Consider the following 23,959-nt stretch of genomic DNA (forward strand, 5'->3'; position numbering starts at 1 on the left):
AGGTCATGGTAGGGTTTAGATTTGGTTCTAATCGTGACATTTCTACATTATCGCCAAAGAAAGAAGAAAGCAGAGTGCCAGGAGCCCAGGCCTCCTTGGGGAGGAGCCAAGGAGGGCGAGTGGGCGTCTGAGGGAGAAAAACCCAAGAGCAGGGTCCGGATTGACGGCAGCTCTGTTCCTCCTACTCCCGGCCCCCAGACCAGTGGTCCTCAAACCTGGCTGTGCACATGCAGAGACAGACTCCCAGGGCCCATCCCACACTACAGAACCGGAATCTTTGGGGTCCAGATAACACCCGTCCCGTCCCCACCAGAGCCTGGAGCCAGTTGAGTGAGGCAGAGGGGAGCCCCAGTGTCAGTGGATGACTGGAGGCTGTGGTGGAGGTTTGGGGGCTTGAGGTGCTGACGTGCTGCACCCCAAGGGGCCTCACTGCCCCGCTATGCCCACCATGTGGCGGAACACGCAGGTTCTCTACAGAGAACAGAGACCCCCAGACCGGTCCCAGTCAGAGCGGCCACCCTCCCAGTGGGGGCTGGGAAGCCGGGACAGGGATGCAGTGATTTTTTTTCCCCCCCAGTGGAGATTTTTTAGATAAACTAACAGTCTCGGGGACTTTGGGTGTGCGGGGTGAAGGAGGAGGATGGGCGAATCCCCCGTCTCCAGCTTGGGCGGCTGAGTGATGTCATGTTCGGAGGTAGGGCACCCTCACGTCCCTCGTGCCTCACTAACCAGGTAGTAGTAATGCATTCGTACAAGCTTCTGGGCTTGGACAGACCACCTTTGGTTAAATTTTGATTGATTAATTTTTCCAGTTATAAAATTAACCCAAGTTCATTAGGGATAATTTTGAAAAGACCAAAAAAAAAAATCCTATTTGACCTCTCTCTCTCCCTTTTTCCTCAGCAGTGGGCTTTTTTTTCCTTAGCTGGGACCCTATTCTCAAGTAAATCTATCTATTTTAAAAATTCTGTTTCGGGCGCCTGGGTGGCTCAGTCGTTAAGCGTCTGCCTTCGGCTCAGGTCATGATCCCAGGGTTCTGGGATCGAGCCCCGCATCGGGCTCCCTGCTCCGTGGGAAGCCTGCTTCTCCCTCTCCCACTCCCCCTGCTTGTGTTCCTGCTCTCGCTCTCGCTCTCTCTCTGTCAAATAAAGAAATAAAATCTTTAAAAAATTAAAAAATAAAATAAAAATTTTGTTTCATTATATAAGCATCTTTTTCAGATTTACAAACTTTTCTTAAGAATCTTTTTTTTATGGGGGCGCCTGGGTGGCTCAGTCGTTAAGCGTCTGCCTTCGGCTCAGGTCATGATCCCGGGGTCCTGGGATCGAGCCCCGCGTCGGGCTCCCTGCTCCACAGGAAGCCTGCTTCTCTCTCTCCCACTCCCCCTGCTTGTGTTCCCTCTCTCGCTGTGTCTCTCTCTCTGTCAAAAAAAAAAAAAAAAAATCTTTTTTTTATGGCTTATTCTCCACGGGGCGGATGTGCTGTAGTTTACATAACGGATCCCCTGATGTTAGAAATCTCCAGATTGGGCGCCTGGGTGGCTCAGTTGGTTAAGCGACTGCCTTCGGCTCAGGTCATGATCCTGGAGTCCCGGGATCGAGTCCCACATTGGGCTCCCTGCTCAGTGGGGGGTCTGCTTCTCCCTCTAACCCTCTTCCCTCTCGTGCTCTCTGTCTTTGATTCTCTCTCTCAAATAAATAAATAAAATCTTTAAAAAAAAAAAAAGAAAAGAAATCTCCAGATTGCTATCACTTCTGCATTATAAAGGCAGTGGTAGGGTCTTTACTTACTATTTGCCACATTCAGGATTGTTTTCTTAAGATTAGCATTTCAGAAATAGAATTCCTGGGCCAGCGGGGATGCACATCTTTCCCCCCTCCTTTTTTTTATTGGGTAAAATACACATAACATAAAATGTAGTATTTTAGGCATTTTTAAGGATACAGTTCAGTAGCATTAAGCATATTCACTGTGTCTGCCACCACCACCGTCCATCTCCAGAGCTCTTTTTTTTTTTTAAGATTTATTTATTTTAGAGAAAGAGAGAGAGCATGAGCAGGGGGAGGGACAGAGGGGAGAGAGAGAGAGAGAGAGAGAAATCCTCAAGCTGACTCCCTGCTGAGTGTGGAGCCCGACATGGGGCTCAATCCCACAACCCCGAGATCATGACCTGAGCTGAAACCAAGAGTAGGCCACTCTACCGACTGGGAGCCCCCCAGAGGGCCTCCCCTTCACTGACTGAGCCCCCCAGGTGCCCCTGCAGAGCTCTTTTCATCTTGCAAAACTGAAACTCTGTCCCCCTAAATGCTAACGCCCTCCTTTCCCCCTCCCCGAGCCCTTGGTCACTGTTCTACTTTGTGTCTCTATGATTTTGGGAGTACACGCTGTTCTCAGGGTTTTTTTGTTTTTTGTTTGTTTGTTTGTTTGCTTTTAAAGATTTTATTTATTCCTTTGAGACACAGAGATACAGAGAGAGAGAGAGAGAGCATGAGCAGGGAGAGAGACAGAGGGAGAGGGAGAAACAGGCTCCCCGCTGAGCCAGGAGCCCGATGTGGGGCTTGATCCCAGGACCTTGGGATCATGACCTGAGCCAAAGGCAGACAGACGCTTAACCATATGAGCCACCCAGGCACCCCTGTTCTCAGGTTTTGATCCGTATTGTTAAATGGCCCTCCGGGCCGTTTATATCAATGCACACTCCCACCAGCGAGGTCCTCGAGCACCCACCTGTTTTCATCACCTCCTTAACAGCTTTGGGATTAAAAAAATTGATCTTTGCTAATTTGGTGAAAAATACCACCTTGCCTCTGGTCGGTGGTTTTCAGCGTTGCACCGTATCCCATCCAGGAGGCTGGCCTGTGGTTTAGCTGACCACCTCCGGTGGGGTTGTGCATGTAGGGCGTTTCCAGGCTTGGGGCTGTACCTGTTACACTGCCGTTAAGGTCTCTGTGCTTAAAACCTAAACTGATTCTCTGCCCTTGTTTCTCTCTTTCAAGGGCGCTATGATGCACGGGCCCGCGTCCTCATCTGCCACATGACCTCCCTCTTCCGAGTGCCTTTGGGGGAGCTGGATCTCCTTGAAGAGACGTTCCTTGAGAGCCTGAAGGAAACCAAAGAGGAGGAATCTGAGTAAGGGAGCCCCGTGACCCCAGCCCTGCCTGCCAGGAATTGAGGATTTCCACTTGAGTGCCCTGCAGATAACAGATGCTCCCCTCTTCCCTCCCCACCATTAAGAGCTGGTGCAGGAGGATGGAAGGAGCACTGGACCAAGAGTCCCAATGCAGCCCTGACTCGATGTGTGGCCTTAGCAAGTTACTTCCCCTCTCTGGTCCCCAGTCCTCAGTTGTACAAAGTGGGGATTCAATGGATTATGGCTGGGGGAGAGGGGCGTGAGTCTGTAACATCAATAGTCTGTGACCCTGGCACCCCGTTTCACCACCTCAGGCTCTTGGAATACCTTGTCCATGGGCCAGAGTGGCCTGGATCAAAATCCTATCTCTGACACCCATCTACTTGTTGACCTTGGACAGCGCCCCCCTTCCCTAAACCACAATATTCTTATCTGTAAAATGGGAATAAGGATAGCATCTTCCCAGGGTCACTGTGAAAACCTAACATGGTCATGTGGAGGGCTCGGCCCAGGGCTGGCCCGTAGCAGGGGCGCAATAGATAGGAGTCCTTCCCTTCCGGTACCTTCCAGCTGCAGAGCGGCTTTGCTATCTATGCATGGTCAGGCGTGTATAGAGGGAAATTGTCCTGGTCGCTTGGCCAGAGCTCAGCTCTTGGCGGAACACGTTCCATGGGATCTGATACCACAGCAGTCAATCCCGGTCACAGTCTAACTGCGGGCTCTTTGCACCAGGCACGTCTCCCAGCGCCCTCTTTGTCCAGCACGATGGCTCTCTTGGAGTGGCCAGTTTGCGCCAGTCCCACGTAGCTTTGAAGCCAACTTCAGAGCTGGGGAGCTGCCCTCCTGCCTGGGGTTAGTAGGGCAAAGGAAGGGGCTGTTTCCTGGAGAAAGGAAGCAACTTGATCTGTTGAAATAACCTGAGAACAAACAGGCTTGTGTTAATTCCCAGAGCTGTGTCAGTAAAGAAACACCTGGATCCAGGCCCATGACCATAGTCACGAGCAGGGCCCAGAGCCTTGTCTTGTTGCACACGGACACGCACATGCATGTATGTATGCTTGGAAAATCTTAGCTGTTTGTTTGGAAATGTTATTATCAGAAGAAAAACATGTTACCGAGAGGATCTGTTTTGCCGATACTCATAATGCCAGATCAGAGATGATGCGGAACAGAAGTTCTAGGAAAGCCCAGCTCAGCGTGTGACATTGGGGAAGTTATTTAACCTCTCTGGGCTTCCATTTTCCTCATCTGCAAAATGGGACAATAATAGCACCCTCCTTATAGGGTCCTTGGGAGGGCTCAAATGAGTTCATATATGGGAAGTGCTTCGAGCAGGACTTGCCCAGAGTAACTGGTTGAAAAATATCATTATTTGCTGTAGTACATCATCATCGTTCACATTCCTACACATGAGCCCTTTCCTCAGAAAAATACTCCACATGTGTAAGTTTTAAATTCTGCTTTAGGGACTCTGGAGACCTTTCAGATTCTTCCTGTGGTCTCTGGAAGGGTCTGATGCCCAGGGGAGGCCTAGAGACTATTGGGCCAGGAGACCTAGTTCTCAGTGTGATTCTGCTACTAAATGTCTGTGTGGCCCTGGGCATGTTGCTTTCCCTCTCCGGGCAACGGCACGTTTTTTTCACCTAGACAAGTAGAGGATCAAATTCTGTGCAGGTTCCTTTTAGCTCCACGGTTTGTGTTTCTGCAAGGTGAGCTTATCACTCGACACCCTGAGGCGATCCTTTGCAGCTCGGGTTCGGGGGATGATGTACATTTCTGTTCTTGGGTTCCCCCCACCCCGCAGAGCCCAGAGGCCACCCGAGCTTCCCCCACATGTTCGGTGACTTCACTTCCCTGTGCCTCAGCTCCTTCACCTCCAGCAGAGGGGTGATGGCTGTATCTCCATCGCAGGGCTATTAGGAGGATTAAATGAATGGATGCAGATCAGAAGCTTGGACCAGCGCCTAGCACATAGTAGGTGCCCATAAATGTTAGTGCATGTCCTGCTGGCTTAACACTGACCACATCAGAATGACATGGTCAACACGTAGCTGTCCCTGAGCGCTCAGTAGATGCAGGACAAGATGCCATCTCATCTGATGCACAGACAGTCCCCTGATGGTTCTGCAGAGGAAGAAACAAGGTCAGAGGGGTGACGTACCTCGGCCAAGGTCACACCACTGGCCAGTGGCACCATCGGATTCAACCACCGTATCCATCTGAACGGCACTCAGTGCATCCCTCACGGCATGGTTGACACCCCCAGGTTCCCTCCTTAATTCTAAAGAAAGCAGTAAAGATACTTTTTTTTTTTTTTAAGTAGGCTCCATGCCCAGTGTGGAGCCCAATGCGGGGCTTGAACTCATGACCCTGAGATCATGACCTGAGCCGAAATCAAGAGTCAGATGCTTCACCGACTGAGCCACCCGGGCGCCCCAGTAAAGATCATTCTTAATGGGGCTTTCTGTGCTTTTACTTAGGAATCTGTCTCTAGAACTCCCAGAAATAAGCTCTCCCTCTATCAACTGGAGAAGGTGATTTTAAAAAAAGACAAGGTGTCGATAATGGTGCTAAGGATAAGAAACACCCTCTCATGGTGGGAGATGAGTGGCAGGGGGTGACCTTTATTTGTGGATCCATGAGATGGGCAACATAGGTGTCTTGTTCTTCACCATGTATCCATGGCTTCAACCTCTGTCCTTGGAAGGCTGACGTGGAACACCAACTCAGGGTCATTTCTGGCACCCCAGAGCATGAGCGTGGCAGAGATTGCCATGGTATCTGACCTGTGGGCGGTCAATAATGGGAACGGGGCTCCATTTGGATTTAGCGTCATGCCCTGAATTCCCATATCCAAATATAGGAAGCATTGTAGACGTAACTCCCAGCCAGCATCTCCTGTGGTGCTTTAGACGTTGAAATTCAGTCAGACAATGGAATTAACTGCAAGAGTAAAATGCTGTGTTAATTAATGATGAATGGCAAAGCCCTTCATTTCATGTACAAAACAGTTATTAAGAACGTTCGAGTACTTAAATAAGTAAAGAAATCAGTTTGGGTTAATATTGAGAGAGAAGTCCTTAGCTAAATAACTTGGGGGGAAATACTGTATTCTCTTTGATTCAGCAAATTTTTATAAACATTTAAATAATAATGCTAGAGATTAGAGTATATCATCCATCTAATCTTTGTTAAATGGATTTGATACACTAGGATTCATACATTTAAGTAAAACGGCTTCAAGAACCCTATTTACTGTATAGGTATTTTATTCCCTTTAGGGTATGAGCTCCCCCCCACTATGCATAAACTCCGCTAAAAGGGAAGATTATCTAGTATCATGGTTGCACAGATGTCGCTGCAGGAGGAATCTAGAAGCAGAAATTTATATAACTTTACAACATTTCAGATGGGTCCTAGTAGCTCAGAAGTTTTATGCTTGATGGTGACTGGCCTGTTCTCTGGCTAAATAAAATATTTAGCCAAAATGCCTCGCCGGCTTTATAGATGTGGGCAGTGCATGGGGGAGTAGATACTGTTGCAACATGTTCACGTCCAGTCCTTGTCGGAATGATTAGGTTCTGTTCAAGAGAAGGTTTTCTGAGCACCCTCCAGGTCCCGAGCCCAGGACAAGCTGCTGAGGGTAGAGAGCAAGAAGGGTCCTGTCCGGGCAATTGTCCAACTTAAGATACAGCAGGTCCCTGGAGGGCTTGCTGTGGGTACAGCTCCCTGACCACCTGCATGCCCAGAGCTTCTGGCCCAGAAAGCTGTGATTTTAACAGCTACCCTGGGGGCTTGTGATGCAGTTGATACAAAAGCCCCACCCTTTGAAAACCAGTGGTCTAGAATTCCATGCTGAATACAGAGGGTCAGGGGCCCCAGAGTCCAGGCATTTAGGCAACCCTGGGGCTCAGGCAGGCTTCCTGGAGGAGGTGACTCTTGAATGATGACTAATGTATAGGCAGCCAGAGGAAGGTGAGAAGGTCCTTGACAGCCGAGGCCCAGCAGGAGCACAGGGGCTGAGGCCCAGGCCGTGCCCGGGGGCAGTGCAGTGTTTCTGGAGGGCAGACCATGAGTGAGGAAATAATGAGCAACTAGGCTGGAAAGGAGGCAGGGGCCAGGTCCCCGAGGGCCTCAGTGTCATGCTGGAGAGGTGACACTATCCTCACTCAGGGCAGAGGGAAGGGACACGGAGGCTGGGAGGGAGGGAGGCAGACGATCAGGGTTATACTATCTGTCACTATGGTGGTGTTGTCCTCATCCCCCCATTTCCAGTCCCTACGTGAGAAAATTGTAGCTCAGGAGTATTGGGTGACCCGGCGAGATCATGGTGGAACTGGGCTCGGATACCTCCGCCCCAAATTTCCGCACTGTGTCCCAGCCCGAGTTTGTGAAATGAGATGCCGCCGATTCAGAGACAGCTGCTTGGTGCATGCGCGTTCCTGTTGCACGTCCTCAGCAGCCGAGTCTTTTCCTCAGACCTTGAACTCTGCCAAAAACAACTAATTGCCAACGTTCCAGTTTGCACGGAGTGGTGCTAGCAATCAAGGGCCAAAGTATATCTCCAGCCTGCATGTAGGAGACAGTTATCGTAATAATGAAAGGACCGATAATAGCAGCAAACATACTGGCCGTTTACAATATGCCAGTCGCTGTGTGTGGATTATCTCATTTGCCCTCCCAGTGCCCCCGGGGATGAAGTGCTATTATTCCCACTTGCAGGGGGAGGCAAGTCAGATGGGTCAAATAATTGGTCCTTAGTCACAGTAGGTAGCTCAACCAACAGGATAGACTGGCTTTTGCTGCAGTTAACAAATGACCTCCGAATCTCAATGGCTTACAGCAACAAAGGTGCATTTCTTGTTCATAGTATGTGTCCATTGCAGACTGGCAGTGGCTTTAGTCCACACTGCACTGTCGGTCCTGGGTCCTGGGTCCAGGGTGACGGAGTGACCCCTATCTGGAATGTTGCTGGTTCGTGGCAGAGCAGAAGGAGGCTCATCAGACCCCTGCGCTGACTCTTAAAGATTGTTCCAGAAATGACACGCACACACCACTTCCACTGACCTTTCATTGGCGACAGTGAGTCATGGGGCCCCTCAGTGCAACAGGGCAGGGATGTGTAATGTTTGTGCAGGGAGGACCATTACAGGGAGGGATAGCCGAACCTGGTGGATGGTGCTCCACTACCACACAGCAGAGGTCGAGGTCAAGTTCACAAGGTCAAATCCTGACGTCAGAACCCACGCTCTGTCGCCATCCTGCCTTCTGCTTTGCTCGATGCACACAGTTCAGCCTCATCCCACGTCCGATGGCATGAATTTCAGCCACCAAGAAGCAGCGCCTGTGGTGTACGTGGTGACATTGATGTTGGGTTTCCGCTTCCCTTAGTGAAGTAGCTGTGAAGGGCTGTACTCGACACCCGGGAGGGGGGCGTGGGAAAAGGATTCGTTGAGGTGAGCCGGCAGAGAACCAAACGGCGGAGCAGCTCCTGAACGCCCAGCTCAAATCCCACTTCTCTTCGATGACTGGAGGATGAGCTACTTCTCAAGACAACGTGCGGTTCAGGAGGAACGAGATGGGAAGGAAACGAGTCTTGGTCGAGGGCTGCGTGGTTCTGCTCACAGATACTCGACGTGCAGAAGTACCAGCACGAAGCCCACCCTTGGTGACGGGTTGTTGGTTGGGTGGATGAAGAAAGAATGCGTTCCATCTTTACAACCTGCAACCTGACGTGATAGCTGTTATTAACCCCATTTTACAGAAGAGGAAGCTGAGGCTTGGGGAAACGCACATAGTCTCGTGAGAATAGCAGCCACCTTTTCGGTCACCCCTTGCGGTGTGCCATCATGCTAAATGCGTGACAGGCATGCTCTTCCTCGATGCCCACAGCCCCTCAGGAGGGTGATGCTGTTGTCCCTTCACTGGTCTGTCATTCGGGCACAATAATAAAACTGCTCCCAGGGTAAGAGAAACCATGTGAAGTACAAAGCACGGCGGCTGGCAAGAAGGATCCCTCAGTAAATATTAACCATTTTCCCTCTTGATCATCATGCTGTCACGCTATACATTGAGTTGTTGTCCAAACTCCAACCTCAGCTCAGAGTTCATGCTGCACCGACCTGCCCTGGGTCCCTCATCCTGCTCCTGATAGCCCCACAGCATGGGGGCCGCCGACCTGACACGGGGGCCAGGCTTGATGCACGCTAAGGGCAGCCGTCCTCAGCTTCACCTGACCCAGTTCACCCCAAATGCTTCCTTTCTGCTCGATTTTATAGCTTTTAAAGGTCAAGTCTGGCTGACTGTAGCTATTGCCCCAAGGCCAAGGTCTCTGAGAGCTGACATTTTCAGCGGGAGATGGGATCAGATGGTGGGGAGCAGGGAGGGGAAGGGCAGACGGGGGCGATGGAGTCTGTGATTGTATTTGTACTTGTTCTGGGTCCATCTGTTCAAAGATATTTTTTGTGCTGCTTTTGCTATTATTATTTTTTTTGTCTTCTTATTATTGAAATTGCAACCCTGTTAGGACGGATCCATTGGGTAAGTAGCACATCCCACACACTGGGATTTCCCAGCTGGGTTTTGGAAACTTCTCAGCTTCTTAAAACCATCGACCGGCCCAGGGTGACTTGGGTACCTCGCTCTGCATGGCAGCGTGCAAGCATGGATCCTAGCTGGGGGCTTGGTGAGGCGGGGTGGTCTCAAGGGGTGCCAGGCACAGCCAGCCCTAAAGACCAACCTCTTTTCCCCCAGGACGGCTGAGGCATCCCGGAAGAAGAAAGAAAACCGGAGGAAATGGAAACGCTATCTCCTGATAGGCCTGGCCACTGTCGGGGGCGGGACTGTGATCGGTAAGGCCAGGCCAGGTTGGGCGGGGGCCACAGGGGCTGGGGCGGTGCGGAGCGAGGCACGATGCCAGGCTCGAAGCTAGAGAGGACAGTGTAAGGGGGTCCGCTGGGAGGTGGCCCCCAGCGCACACCAGGTGCTCGGTCAGCAGGAAGTGCGTTCATTCATTCGCCTTCTTAGAAGCATCCGTGGAAGGCAGTGGGCGGCCAGTGGAGGAAGAACCAGGAAGGCCGCATCTTCCCGCCTTTACCTCCCATGGCCTGTTTTCCTTGCAGGCGTGACCGGGGGTCTAGCTGCCCCTCTCGTGGCCGCTGGGGCCGCCGCGATCATTGGCAGTGCTGGGGCGGCGGCTCTGGGCTCGGTGGCCGGCATCGCCGTCATAACCTCGCTGTTCGGGGCGGCTGGAGCTGGCCTGACAGGTAAGGTTCCAAAGGAGTGGTGGCCCCTGGGGGATGTTCAGCCAGGGAGGCCCGGCTCTTACAGGACAGGCCCAGATTCTCACCCGGGATGGCTCCCCAGGGGACAGAGGAGGACACGACTCTTCTCACGCTGGGTCCCAGCCCTGCGGGAACTCGCAACAGGCTTCCTGCGTTTACCAGTATCACCGGGGGGGGGGGGACTCCAAATCATATGTGTCAGCAGCCCCCTAGTCACACAGAGATCCCTGTTCCACTCCCCGGGGGGAGGGGGATCCATCCCTCCCCACATGGAGAATCATGGTCAGTTTGATCCACTTTTTTGGGAGGAGTGTGTTACACCGGTGATGTTCGTGGGAAGAAAAGATCTAGAACCAATGGGGTCAGGATGGAGCAGTGAGTTCCAGCCCCAGCTCTGCCGTTGGGAGCCGGCCAGCCTTGGGAAGTGTCTTAGCCTTGGCTGTAATCGGGGACAATAATGGCAACTACCCTGTAATGACTTAAAAATGAGACATTTGTCCAGGGAGAGGACACGCAGTTGGCACTCACTGTGAGTGTGCGAGCACAGAGAGCCACTCAAACATTCCTGGGGTCCCCAGTCATCTCCACCCTCATTTTTGTATCTGGGTCTTTAGGATACAAGATGAAGAAGCGTGTCGGGGCTATTGAAGAGTTCACGTTTCTGCCTCTAACAGAAGGCAGGCAGCTGCATATCACCATCGCCATCACAGGATGGCTGGCATCCGGCAAATACCGTGAGGACCAGGGGCAGAACAGAGAAGGGTGGGGGGATAGGGGAGGTGTTAACTGAGCTGGGACAGCTGCTGTGGGCCAAACCCTGGCCTAGGCCCTTGCTTGTGTATACCACTGGAGGGGTGGGGGAGGAGCCCCATTTTGCAGAGGAGGAAACTGAGGCTCAAGAAGGTGAGATGACTTCATCCCATACCCATCCACTCTTCATCTATCCATCAATCTGTGCACATATCCATCCATCCATCCGTCCATCATCCACACACGCACCCATCCATCAACCATCCATCCACCTACCCATCCACCTGTCTACCAATCCATCCACACATCCATCCATCCATCATCCACCCAACTATCTATCCATCCACCCACCTATCCACCCATCCACCCATCCATCACCATATACCCACTCACCTATCTACTCATTCAGCTGTTCACCCACTCATCCGTCTATCCATCCATTGGTGCATCCATCCATCCATTACCTATCTATCCATCCAACTATCTATCCATTTGTCCAACCATCCACCCACCCATTCATTCATCGATGCAGGCATCCATCTACCCACCTATCCACTCAACCATTCACCCATTCACCCATTCATTCACCCACCCATTCACCTATTAATTCATCCATTGAGCAGTACTTACAGAGTATTGTACACAGCACATGCCAGACATTGAGCCAGACCCTAGGAATTCAATGGTGAGCAGCACCGCCATGGCCTTGGCTCCCATGGAACATGTGATCCAAGGGAGAAAACGGATGACTGAGCAATAATTACAGGGAAGGTTTATGGATGGCACAGTACAAGAAACAACAGAGTGTTTCTGGAGAATGAGGGGAAGGTTCCTGGAGAAAGTGACATTTAGGCTAAAGACTGGGAGTTAACTGGGTAAAGAAGGAGCAAGAAGTATAAACCAAGCAAAGGAACAGCATGTACCAAGGCCCAGGGGTGCAAAGGAAACACAGGAAGACTGGAACAGGGAGCTAGAAGGCAGAGGTATTGACAGGGTCAGATCATGCTGGAGCATGTGAGGTGAGGCAAGGAGTTTGAATTTATCCTCAGAGCAAGTAAGAGAGAGCAAAGGATTTTAAGCACGTGACTTAAAGTTGAAAGGACTTGAAGTAGGTGAGAGATCCGTGCATCTTGACCTCAAGCAAATTACTTAACCTCTCCGTGCCTCAGCTGCTTCATTTGTAAAATAGAACAAATTATTCCTGCCTTTCAGGATACTTGCAAAGTTTAAGTTAAACAAGCTAACACATGGAAAGCACCTGGTTTCTCACTGACATTCCACAAACATTTGTCCCCTTTGCTGCTCTAATTTGAACACGTGTTTCGGGGCGATTCTAACCAGGGTGGCGTCAAGGACTAACACCGTGGTCCACCCCCTGCCTGGCTCACTGTTGCAAGTGTCCAGTGTGAGGCTCAGCAAACAGTTCATCACTGAGAGAGAGAGGGAGAGAGAGAGAGCACGGTGGGTCAAGGAACCCGGAGCATCCCAACCAGACACGTGCTGGCAGCCTCCTGAGTTTCCAGATCTCTCTCCTGAGTTTCCAGATCTCTCTCCTGAGTTTCCAGATCTCTCTCCTGAGTTTCCAGATCTCTGGGATCTGAGGGTAGAAGCCACAGCTCTTCTAAATAAGACAGAAGAAAGCAAGTGAGAAAATGTCCAGGCTCTGTATAGAGGCATCCATCCCCCTGCATCTGGTCAAGTGCCAGAGCCTTATTGGCGTGGGATGGCCAGGCCCCGTCCCCACACAGTGAGCCTCCAACGTTGACTGAGCGCGTAGTCTGTGCCTACCCCGAGTCAGGCATTTTACCCACAAAGTGGGAACTTGATATGCCTTACCCCACGGGATCCTCACATCCACCCCCTGAGGTGGGGGCTGTTCCTGTCCTGATCTGGCAGGAGAGGAAGCCCAGAGGGGTCTCATGAGGTTCAGGAGAGAGGCAGATGCAGGATTCGAACCCTTGTCTCCCGACCCAAAGTTTATGGGTGTCTCTGTTCACTCCTTTCCGTGATACCACGCTGCAGGCAGGACCGAGACAGGAGGGAAGGAGTAAGAGCAAGCATCTAAGTTAAGGAATTTGCGATTCTGCCCAATCTGGAAACAAATTCCTTCTCTTTGTTTTACCCTCACTCGCTCTGTTGGCTGCAGGTCAAAGGCCAAATTCAGTGTGATTTGCTCTGTTGGCCCCAGGTCGAAGGCCAAATTCACTGTAGCGGGAAGAAACCCTCTTCAGTGTTCTCTTCCAGCAGCCTGGTGCAGCGTGCTCTCCAGACCGGGGCGGAGGGAGGGTGGGGGGTGGTCAAAGAAACGAGCAAACTGGACACCTGGGTGGCTCAGTTGGTTAAGCGACTGCCTTCGGCTCAGGTCATGATCCTGGAGTCCCGGGATCGAGTCCCACATCGGGCTCCCTGCTCGGCAGGGAGCCTGCTTCTTTCTCCCTCTGACCATCCCCCCTCTCATGTGCTCTCTGTCTCTCTCAATCTCTCTGTCTCAGATAAATAAATAAAATCTTTAAAAAAAAAAAAAAAGAAAGAAAGAAACGAGCAAACTAGATGAAGTTCAGGAGGGAGAAAAAGGTAGCTTTTCCCGTCTCTGCCGGGAGAGAAGCCGTTGCTTCTGCGTGCGATAGGGACAGTTGGATTCTCTGCCCCCCAGCCCTTGGTTAAATAGGATTACTCACACTAGTGATAGCAGTTTTGCAGTTACCCGGGCACTAGTGTGAGCATCTTGGAGGGCCTTGCTCACTGAGTCCCTCGCTCCAGGCCAGGGAGGTGGGCATCATTGTCACCCCCGTTTTATAGATAAGGAAACTGAGGTTCACAAGGGCTGCTCGGGGTCACCTGGCTAGCCAGGGACTGGGGCAGACTTACCACTGTTCTGTCTGGCTCCATAGCGCATGTTTGGGGCCTCGGGGCGATACAGCGCTTTACAGTTTATATAATGCAGTGCATGCGACCTCTCACGTGATCCCCACTCAGGAGTCAGGTGTTATCATTCCATTCTTAGAGATGTAGGACCCAAGGGGGCATGCCTGGCTGTGAGCCAAGCAACCAGGAAGCTGCCGAGCTGGCATACAGCCCTCCACACCTTATCCTCCCCCACCCCAGCCCCTGCTCTCCACCCTGAGCTGTCGCGGAGCCGTGACAGGGTCCATGCAGAGCGGGGGAGCAGGCTCAGGATGGTGCTTGCGTTGGCCTGGCACCATCCGGTAGGCATGAGGCCTTTGAGTCAGGCAGGGAGCTGACTCCCTAGTCCTTCTCGCCGAATAGAGTGACTGTGTGATGTGTGCACGTCCCTGTCCCTGCCGACCGAGGCCTGGATGGCTCAGTTTCCCCAGCTACGAAGCAGGGCAGTGGTGGCCCCTATTTCAGAGGCCGTGGAAGACGCAGGTTTTTTCGGGGGGGTGGGCAGAGTGTAAGTGAGAAATTGGGGAGCAACGGGGCTGGGAAGGAGGCAGGAACCAGCTCACTGAGGGCCTCAGTGTCATGCCAGAGAGGTGACACTATCACTCAGGGCAGAGGGAGGGGACGGAGCAGGGGAGAGAGGGAGGCAGACAGTCAGGGTTGGACTTGTGTCTGACGTTGGTCACTGTGGTGGTGCTGTCCTCATCCCCCATTTCTAGTCCCTAAGTGAGAACACTGAAGCTCAGAAACACCGGGTGACCCAGTGAGATCACGACAGAGCTGGGCTCAGGTGCCTTTGCTCCAAACTTCCAGATCGTCTCCCAGCCCGAGTTTGTAGAATGACTTCCCGCTGATTCCCAGAGCCAGCTGCTTGGCGCAGTGCACCTTCCTATCATCCATCCTCAGCAGCTGATGCCAGAATGACTGCAGGGTGAGAGAGAGTAGCACTTCACACATAGAGAAGTTCCAACACTTCATTCCTACGACTACACTCTAAAGGGAGCTAAATACTCATCTGCCCACTGCGCAGATAAGCACAGTAAGGCTCCGGGTGGGATAGTGGTGTGCCCAGGGTCACCCCACGACTAATGAATGCAGAGTTGGGACTCGAACCCCAGCCTGCTGACTCCTGGGGTGGTGCCATGCTTCGCTGACAGCTGCCGCTCATCAGCAGGGGTGGTCCTCTGTCTGCCCGCAAGGACACGTGGTCCCCGTCACAGACAGGAGAGACCCCACCTACCTGTGTTCTCCCCTAGGCACCTTCAGCGCCCCATGGACGGCTTTAGCCCGCAGCCGCGAGCAGTACTGCCTGGCATGGGAGGCCAAGTACCTGATGGAGCTTGGCAATGCCCTGGAGACCATCCTCAGCGGTCTGGCCAACATGGTGGCCCAGGAGGCCCTGAAGTACACGGTGTTGTCCGGTAAGCCCCCCGACCCCACACCCCGCCCCACCACTAGCAGCATGCCCATTGCTACCATATCTTTGCACGCCCAGGGCTCCCAGGGAGCCAGGCACTGTGCTGGGCTTTAGGAACACAGAGAAGTTAAGGCTGCATTCCTGTCCGTGAAGTTTATGGTCTTTGCGGGGAGGGGACAGGTAAACAGCCAACCACATTGTCACACAGCTTATCCATTAGCTATTGCTGCATAACAAGCAAGCCCAAAACCCAGTAGCTTAAAACAGCAATCATTTCTCATAATAGCAGAGAAGTCACAAGGCTTCATTTGACTGATCCTAGCTGGGCCTGCTCATGCATCTGTGGATCAGCCGACTGTCCAGTGATCTAGGCTGGCCTTGTCTGGGGCAACGAGAGCAGCTTGGCTCTGCTCCGTTTGTCTGTCACCCTCCCCCTGGGATCAGCAGGCTAGCCCACACCAGCTGCGGAAGTGCACAAGAGGCTGGCCCCCATGCACAAAACCATTTCAAGTCGCACATCGACTCATATCTCGTTGGCCAAAACAAGTCCCATGGCTGAGCCTAGTGTGGATGGCAGGGCAGGGCTGGGCACCGCTGAGTAGAGCACAAAGTGGGAGGACACAGGATGGAGTGACAGATCAAGGCCATCTTTGGAATCCCAACCATGACAGATGCTTGAACAGAAGGAATCTAGTCCATGAATCAAAAATGCATGAGCTGCAATTTTCTTCATTGCTATCTAGCAGTTTGGCGGCCCTTGGAAAACATATGGGTTCCAAGTTCAAGACTCTGCATGCGTTCACTTGGGCATCCATTAGCCAGCCCGTCACTTCCCTAGAAGGACCTCCCCACACTACTTTCCTCACTGATATCCCACCTCTGCAGGCATTGTGGCTGCCCTGACCTGGCCAGCCTCACTCCTCACTGTCGCCAATGTCATCGACAACCCCTGGGGTGTATGTCTCCATCGGTCAGCGGAGGTCGGCAAGCACCTGGCCCACATCCTGCTCTCCCGGCAGCAGGTACCTGGGACTGGCTGTGGGGCGGGGGCGGGGGCAAGAGGGGAAGTGAGTGAGCTGACCTGTGCACAGAGGTCAGCCCTAGAGACAAGCCCACATGGAGACAGTCTAGTGGCTTTGGGGGGTGCTGAACAGTCTTCACTGCCCCATCTTTCAAGTCACAAAAGTACCCCAGGATGGACCAGTGAGAAGAGAATTTGAGACTGTGCATTTCTAGCAGGTAATTAGGTAAGCACTGAATAATGGACATCTGCGGGGATGGGCGGGGCCAGGAGCTCCTTCCTGCAAGCATAGAGCTACCATCTGAGCGGATCTTCAGTGGTCCAAATACCCCGTACGATGGTCAGGAAGATAAATGATCATCAGACTTTTAAAATTTGGGGGCGCCTGGATGGCTCAGTTGGTTAAGCGTCTGGCTCTGGGCTTCAGCTCAGGTCACGATCCCAGGGTCCTGGGATTGAGCCCTGCATTGGGGTCTGCGCTCACTGGGGAATCTGCTTGAGGATTCTCTCTCCCTCTCCCTCTGCCCCGCCCCCTTCATGCATTCTCTCTCTGTCTCTCAAAAAAATAAATAAATCTTTATTAAAAAAAAAAAACAACAAAACTTTAGGGCACCTGGGTGGCTCAGTCGTTAAGCATCTGTCTTCAGCTCAGGTCATGATCCCAGGGTCCTGGGATCGAGTCCCACATCCAGCTCCCTGGGAAGCCTGCTTCTCCCTCTCCCACTCCCCCTGCTTGTATTCCCTCTCTCGCTGTGTCTCTCTCTGTCAAATAAATAAATAAAATCTTTAAAAAAAAAAAAACTTTAAAAATTTGAATCCAGTACTTACCAGGGAAATGAAACTGCCCCCTTCAAAATAAACTTGAATAAATGGAGACAGAAGTTTGGAGAAAAGTTTCAGAGATGACTGTATGGTTAGGATTAGTTTGAGCTGCAAGTGAGAGAAAACCCCAAAGCACGGTGGTTCACACAAGGCGGAAGTCTGTTTCTCAAGGAGAAGCTGAGGAAGGCAGTCTTACACAAGAATGCTTGCCATGAAGAGGTTCTGGGTGCCTTCTGGCTTGTTGCTCTGTTGTCCGTGGTCTTGACCTCGTGGTCCCAGATGTCAGCATCAGCTCCAGCCAGCAGGAGAAAGGAAGGGCCGAAGATGAAAGAGCAAAGGCCTTGTAGCATTTCCACCAACGTCTCATTGGCCAGACCCTGGTCCTAGGACCATCCCTACTGGCGTAGAACCTGGGGAAGGTCATCTTTCTTCCGCATGTCAGTGAACCCAGCTGAAGTTCAGCTATGGGAAAAGGGGAGGATGGGTATTGAGGGACAACCAGCAGTTTCTGCCACAATGGGTAAACTGCTTGAGAAACCAGACCCCCCCCCCCCCCGATTTCTGTGTCTTTGCCAGAAGAAAGAGAGAAGTCCTGTGCCAGGTTTGGCTGTAAGGCAAAGACCAGAGTGGTATTGGCTTAAACAAGGCAGGAGTTTACCCTCTCCCTTGGAACAGCCTGGATGTCAGCATCCGGGGCAATGCGATGTGTCTTCGTTTCCTCTTGCTGTAACATAGGACCATAGGCTTAAAACAACACAGATTTATTGTCTTACAGCTCTGAGGTCAGAAATCTACCATGGGTCTGCAGGGCTGCATCCCTTACAGAGGCTCCCGGGAGCATCCACGACCCCACCTTTTCTGGCTGCCAAAGGGCTACCTACTTTCTTTGGCCGGTAGCTCCCTTCCTCCAGCTTCCGAGCCAGCAGTGTGGCATCTGCAGATCTTTCTCTCTGTCTCTTGCTCCTGCCAGCACGTCACCTGTCTGACTCTGACCCTCCTGCCTCGCTCTCTGTCACATAGGTGGCACTCACGGGGCCCCAGGGTTCGGATGAGACCATCCTCAGGGGGGCCATTACTCTACCTCCCATGTGGGAGGCTTTGCAGTACCAGGAGCCCAGACTCTCTTGACGTCATGGTCACGCGTCCTGAGCGTTCGGTCTCTCTTTTGGTCCAAGATACATCTGCTGGCACAACTTCCCCATCCAAACAGAGGCAGGACAGCAGAGTGGAGGGCATGGAAATCACGCCGTTCTTTGCTTCTCATGCCTTGGCCCTCCCGAGCTGCAAGGGAGTCGGAGTGACTTTGTCTCTGGCCGGAGAGCTGTGGGTCAGCAAAACTGAGGAGTTCTGTTAGCACGGACCAAGGGGGGTGAGCGGGTGTTGGGGGATGACAACCAGCTGCTGCACATGGTTCCTGCAGAACTGCGCTACTGTTTGATCGAGGGTTTCCTGTCGTCGTACGTAGATGGGGGTGGGGCGAGGGAGGGTCAGTATGCACGTATGGCACAAAAACAAGGAAAAGGAAGAGACTGGCGGGACCAGACCAGACCTCTGGAGCTCCTCTGCTCCTGTCCTCTCCTTCCATGGAGAGCTGGTACCCAGATACCCCCCGTAACCCTTCTTCTTAGGAGTTGTCTTTCCTACAAGTTCTTTAGTCAGAAAATCCTTCTCTGTGTCTAACTTACTACCTTCTCTTATTTAAAGTCAATATTTCAGTCCCACCTTCCTATCTAGAAACGGAACAGTTCTCCCCCCATGTGTCCCTGCCTGTGTGCCCATCATCACACCCCGGGGTACCTTCTGACTCCTCTCCCTGGCACCCCACTTCACTGTAGTCATCTGCCACCCAACAGATGCATCCTGTCCCCTGGGCAAGAAGAGATGGTGGCCGGGTAAGGGTTCGAGATGAAAGGGAATCAACCCAGCCAGAGGCTGCCTGTCGGCCCCGGAGGAAGCAATTCCTGCATGAATGAGGGTCCTGCCTGTCCTGATTAAGACAACAGAGCTCTGGGACCAACCGGGGGTAGCAGATGCATGATTCATTAAACGTGAAGCAAGCACTAAGGAGTGTGCAAGGGCCGTCCTCATCAGGGCCGATGCTGAACTGGCAAGTGTACCAACCCCCAGATACCTGTGTCCTGTCTCCTGCAGGGCCGGAGACCTGTCACCTTGATTGGCTTCAGCCTGGGAGCCAGGGTCATCTACTTCTGTCTGCAAGAGATGGCTCAGGAGAAAGGTGAGTCTGGCTTATTGTCACAGATGAAAACCCTTCCCAAGTTCATTCCCCAGGCAGAGGGTTCTGGGCCAGGGATCGTGAGCCTTGTGAATGTGTTCCCAGTTCTTGGTGATAGAAGTTAAAAATAGTTTGAAAATAGACAAAACGGTTAAGTCGTTTCGAAAATGGTTTTATTTTTTCTGTATGTTAATTTGAGTGGATGCGAAAGAGTCCTGTAATAATGACATCGACCTTGGTGTTCTCATGTGCGTTCTTGAGCGGGAGGGAAGGGAATCGGATGAGAAGTCTGCAATTGAGGTGTCGGCAAGGTAACGTTTCCTCTGAAGTTCCTAGGGGACGATCCTTCTTTGTCTTCCAGTCTCTGGGGGTGGCCAGCAGTCCCTGGCCCTCCTTGGCTTGTAGATGCATCCCTCCATTCTCCGCCTCTGTCCTCACGTCATCCTCTCCATCCTGTCTTCTCTTCTAAGGACAGTGTCATTGGATTTAGGCCCCCCCACCCCACGCAAAGCCAGCATGATCTCATCTCAGGATCCTTAACTTCATTACAGTTGCATAAGTCAATTACATCTGAAGATACCTCTTCCTAAGAAGTTCTTATCCACAGGATCCGGGTGGACGTACCTTCTGAGGGAGCCACCATTCAAACCAACTAGGGACACCTCTGGGTGTGTGTCTTGCCGTCCGATGACACGAGCTGAGTGTTGGGGCAGTGGAAAGCTTGAGTGCCATTGCTCAGACCTTGGGTGGGAGAGGTCCCTTGGATGGAGTGCCAGTTTGGGACAGATCTGTCAGCGGGGGACAGCTGGGGGGAGGTGCAGAGCTTGGGGCCCTGGGAGTGGCACGCGGTCTGCGGGACCCAGACTCACCCCTCTCCTGGGGGAACACAGCAGCTGCAGACCCCTGAGGCAAGAGAAGGAGCTGACTCAGTGACCCCCCTGGCCTGGGAGCAGAGGGTGGGCGGCAGAGAGGGCTGGAGTTTGCCCGGCGGTCTCACTGGGGATTTCCTGGAATGCCTCTCTGGGCCTTGGCTTCCCCACTTATAAAACAGAGTTATAATACCCAGCTTGTGTGCTTGCTTTGAGGTGTCCTGCATACAGTATTTCTGCACCTTCTAAACCCCTCGTCGACCAAATTCAGCTCCGGGATGTTCGTTGGCAGCTTATGCTCTCAGAGCTGCAGCCTGCTTGAGGCTAGCCCTATAGATGGCCCCTGGCCACTCCTCGATCAGCCCAAGTGTGTGACCCGATTGCTGACCCATTGCCGGAGAAGGAGTGGGAATGTTCGCCGTTGGCTGGACCTGAGGGAGCCAGGCAGGGCTGACTGGTGTTATCTTCGGCGTTGGCATCCCCGGAGGGTGTGCGAGAGACCCTGGACCTTAGTGGCCTGACTCATTCCTGTTCTTTTTCTTTTGCTAAAATGTCTCCCCACCTTGGACTGAGGACCAGAGCTGTTTTCCTGGTTTCATGGGCAAGATGTGCCATCCTTGGCATTTACCATGGAAGGGCCAAACCCCTGTGGGTGAGCCCTGCAGAAGGGCCTCACACCTTCTCTCTGTCATTTTGGAGGACTGCCCCACCCCACCCTACTCCCTCGTAGCTTTCAATAGCCCCCTTGTCACCTGGTTTTGTCTGCATCACTAAGCAATGGGGAGACACCTCTGTCCTATTTCCGGTAGCTTTGGGTAATCTGGGACCACCATGCAGAAGGGCCTGGGGAGCCAGCTTGGAGGTGTGTTCACCAGGAAAATCCAGGCTGGGGTCAGAGGTCAGGCAAAAACCAGCCTGGAAGCAGGGCTGAATCTGGGGCTCTAGTGCGGGTGAGTTTCCACTTCCACCATAGAGAACACCATACTTTCTGCTTAAGTTCTTCCCCTAACTAGACATCACCAGAGCAGAGCAAGTCAAAAAGACATCCCTTACGTGCCTTTCCTGCTCTACCTGGTAAAATAATCCGCCTGGAACCTTCTGGCCAGCTGGGAGGAACCCCCTCCCACTATGTCTCCCCGCCCTCAGCTCTTCATCCCCTGCAGTAAAGGGCTTTGTCGGACCACAGCGGCACCATTCACTCCCCCTGCATAACGCCATGTTCTGTGCTCCTGCAACTTTGTACAAATGATAACTGGACTGTCAGAATCTCTCAGGAAAATTAGGGGGATGGCATTTCTCATGCAGGACACAGGACCTTTGTTAAAAATGTGTGGGTTAGAGGCACGATGGGTGTACCAGTCAGCTTTGGCTAAGGTGATGCTGCATAACAAGCTACCCGCCCCCCCAAACTCAGAGGGTAACAACACCAAATAGTTCCATGCTCAGGATCTACTGTGGTTTGGTGGCTGGCTCTAGAACTGGCTCTGTTTCTGGCCGCGGGTTGGACAGGCTTGGCCCCAGGCTGCAGGCTGGGCTCACATCTGCCCCGTGTGCGTTTGTCTCTGTGAGCTTGAAGGAGCAGCGGCCCCCCAGGGCATGTTCCTCTCAGGGTAGATCACAGAATGCCAGAGCCAAGGCAAACCACACGCGCACATTTTAGACCTCTGCTCATGCCATCTTTACTAACGTTCTGTATCAGCTGTTCATTGCTGCAAACAACCTCTCCAAACTGAGTGGCTTAAAACAGCAGTGACTGGGCATTTCTCACAGTTCTGTGGGTTGACTAGGAAGTTCCTCTCCTCCTCGCACCTGGGCTTGCTCGTGGGGTTGCAGTCAGAGCTGGAGTGCTTGGAACATGCAAGCCAGCCTCCCTCCCTGACTGGCCACTGGCTAGTGGTCACCTGGCATGCCTCAGTCCTTCCCTGTGGACCGCGCATCCTCCAGCAGGCTCACCTGACGTCCTGACATGGTCCTCTCTGGGCAGCGTTTCAAGAGGGCAGTAGTGAACGCAGCAAGACCTCTTAAGGCCAGGTTCCAGAACGTATCACTTCCGCCACATGCTGTTGGTCAAAACAAGTCACAAACAGATCAGATTCAAGGGGGCAGAGGGAAAATGCCTTCCCCATAATGGGAGGAGTAGCAAAACGTTTTTGGCAGTTTTTAATCTTCTGCACATTCTGTTGGCCTAAACAAGTGATGTTCAAGCCCTGGGTGGTCGGGGTGGGGCAGTGCGCTCCGCCCACAGTGGTGGGGAGGGGAGCAAGTCTTCGCCAAAGGGCAATCCAGACTCTGTGCCAGGGTAAAGAAAAGCCTGGCTTTGCAGTCTGCAGAGACCTGGATCTGAGTCCTGCCTCTGCTCAGCTGGGTCACCGGGGCTAGGGAAGGACGCAGCCTCCCTGGATGTCCATATGTCTATTTGCAACCAGAGGCTAATGTCACATGTGGGCAGTGGCAAAGGCCAGAGAGCGTGGAGGTCAGGCACCCGGCCCCATGCTGGGTCCTGGTGAACACGTCCTCTAGCACCTCACTTAGGCCCCCCCTTTTCTGAATCTGCTCATCTCTGGGGGAGCATGGAAGAATTGTTATTCTCTGTGCTGACATCATCTTGCTCTTCCCTAGCCGTCTCTCAACCCAAGCAGCAGACCACCAGTCAGGCTCCTCATTACCTGGAGTGACATGGTCTTCTAGTAGGACCCATTCTCAGTTCAGGGGAGAAAGGCATGTCTGTGGCTCCAGCTAGCATAAATTACACGTTAACGTCAGATCACTACTATAAGCCAAGTCTTCAATCTCCCTGCTGAACAAATTGAATTAATTACCATTGACCATTTGGCTGTGACAGTCAGAAGTGAGATCACCTATCAGCTGAATGTGAGGCTGGGAACTGCCAGGAGGGAGGCAGGTGGCCTCTCAGTGGCAGGGCAGGTTGGCAAGACATTGAGATGTTCCTACACCTCAGCATTTTGGGGGATGGTTCCCAAGGCGACTTCCTTCCTGCCTCTTTCCTGGTCACTGCTCCCTCCCCTGGGTCTTCATGGCCCACCCATAAGAATTGGGGCTTTGGTATTAGGCAGACCTGGATTTGGGTCCCAGCTTCGCTGCTGACCAGCTGCAGGACCTTGGACAAGTCACTTAACCTCTCTGAACCTCGGCTTGCTCATCTAAATATGGGGCTTGGTACCCGTACCTCTAAGGCTGGCCGGGAGACAATGAGATGATGAATGTGAAGTGGCTGCCCTGATTTGGGGCCAATCAGTGAGTGTTTCTGCTTCTAAACTCTGATCTGAAAACCTACTCTGCACAGGGAGCTTTGGTGAGTATGGTATAAAGGACCTTGTCATCTGTGTCCATTTCCTGGCCCCCAGGTGAGACCAGGAACTCCAGGTGGGCAGGGTCTGTCTGGGCGCCACCCTCTCCCCCTGCACCTGGCACATGTTGGGTGCTCGGGAAGATGGAGGAACTTGACTTGGGGCCAGGGACTCAAGCACACGCTGATGGGCTCTTGCACCAGGTGCAGACTCACTGCACGCCAG

At 52.6% G+C, this 23,959-nt stretch overlaps 1 protein-coding gene across 2 annotated transcripts in view; it reads left to right on the plus strand.

The window, feature by feature from the left end:
- The window catches only part of TMCO4 (transmembrane and coiled-coil domains 4), a 90,175-nt gene that overhangs the window by 31,539 nt on the left and 34,677 nt on the right, over positions 1–23,959 (plus strand). For both annotated transcript variants that reach the window (XM_035019615.1, XM_035019616.1), the window contains exons 7-13: positions 2,997–3,129; positions 9,884–9,981; positions 10,252–10,395; positions 11,028–11,147; positions 15,321–15,485; positions 16,367–16,503; positions 19,476–19,560. In XM_035019615.1, coding sequence (XP_034875506.1) covers positions 2,997–3,129; positions 9,884–9,981; positions 10,252–10,395; positions 11,028–11,147; positions 15,321–15,485; positions 16,367–16,503; positions 19,476–19,560 — 882 coding nt within the window. The remainder of the gene's footprint in view (positions 1–2,996; positions 3,130–9,883; positions 9,982–10,251; positions 10,396–11,027; positions 11,148–15,320; positions 15,486–16,366; positions 16,504–19,475; positions 19,561–23,959) is intronic.

Source organism: Mirounga leonina, unplaced genomic scaffold, assembly GCF_011800145.1.
Source record: "Mirounga leonina isolate KUSES-001 unplaced genomic scaffold, KU_Mleo_1.0 Mir_173, whole genome shotgun sequence".
Taxonomy (NCBI): domain Eukaryota; kingdom Metazoa; phylum Chordata; class Mammalia; order Carnivora; family Phocidae; genus Mirounga; species Mirounga leonina.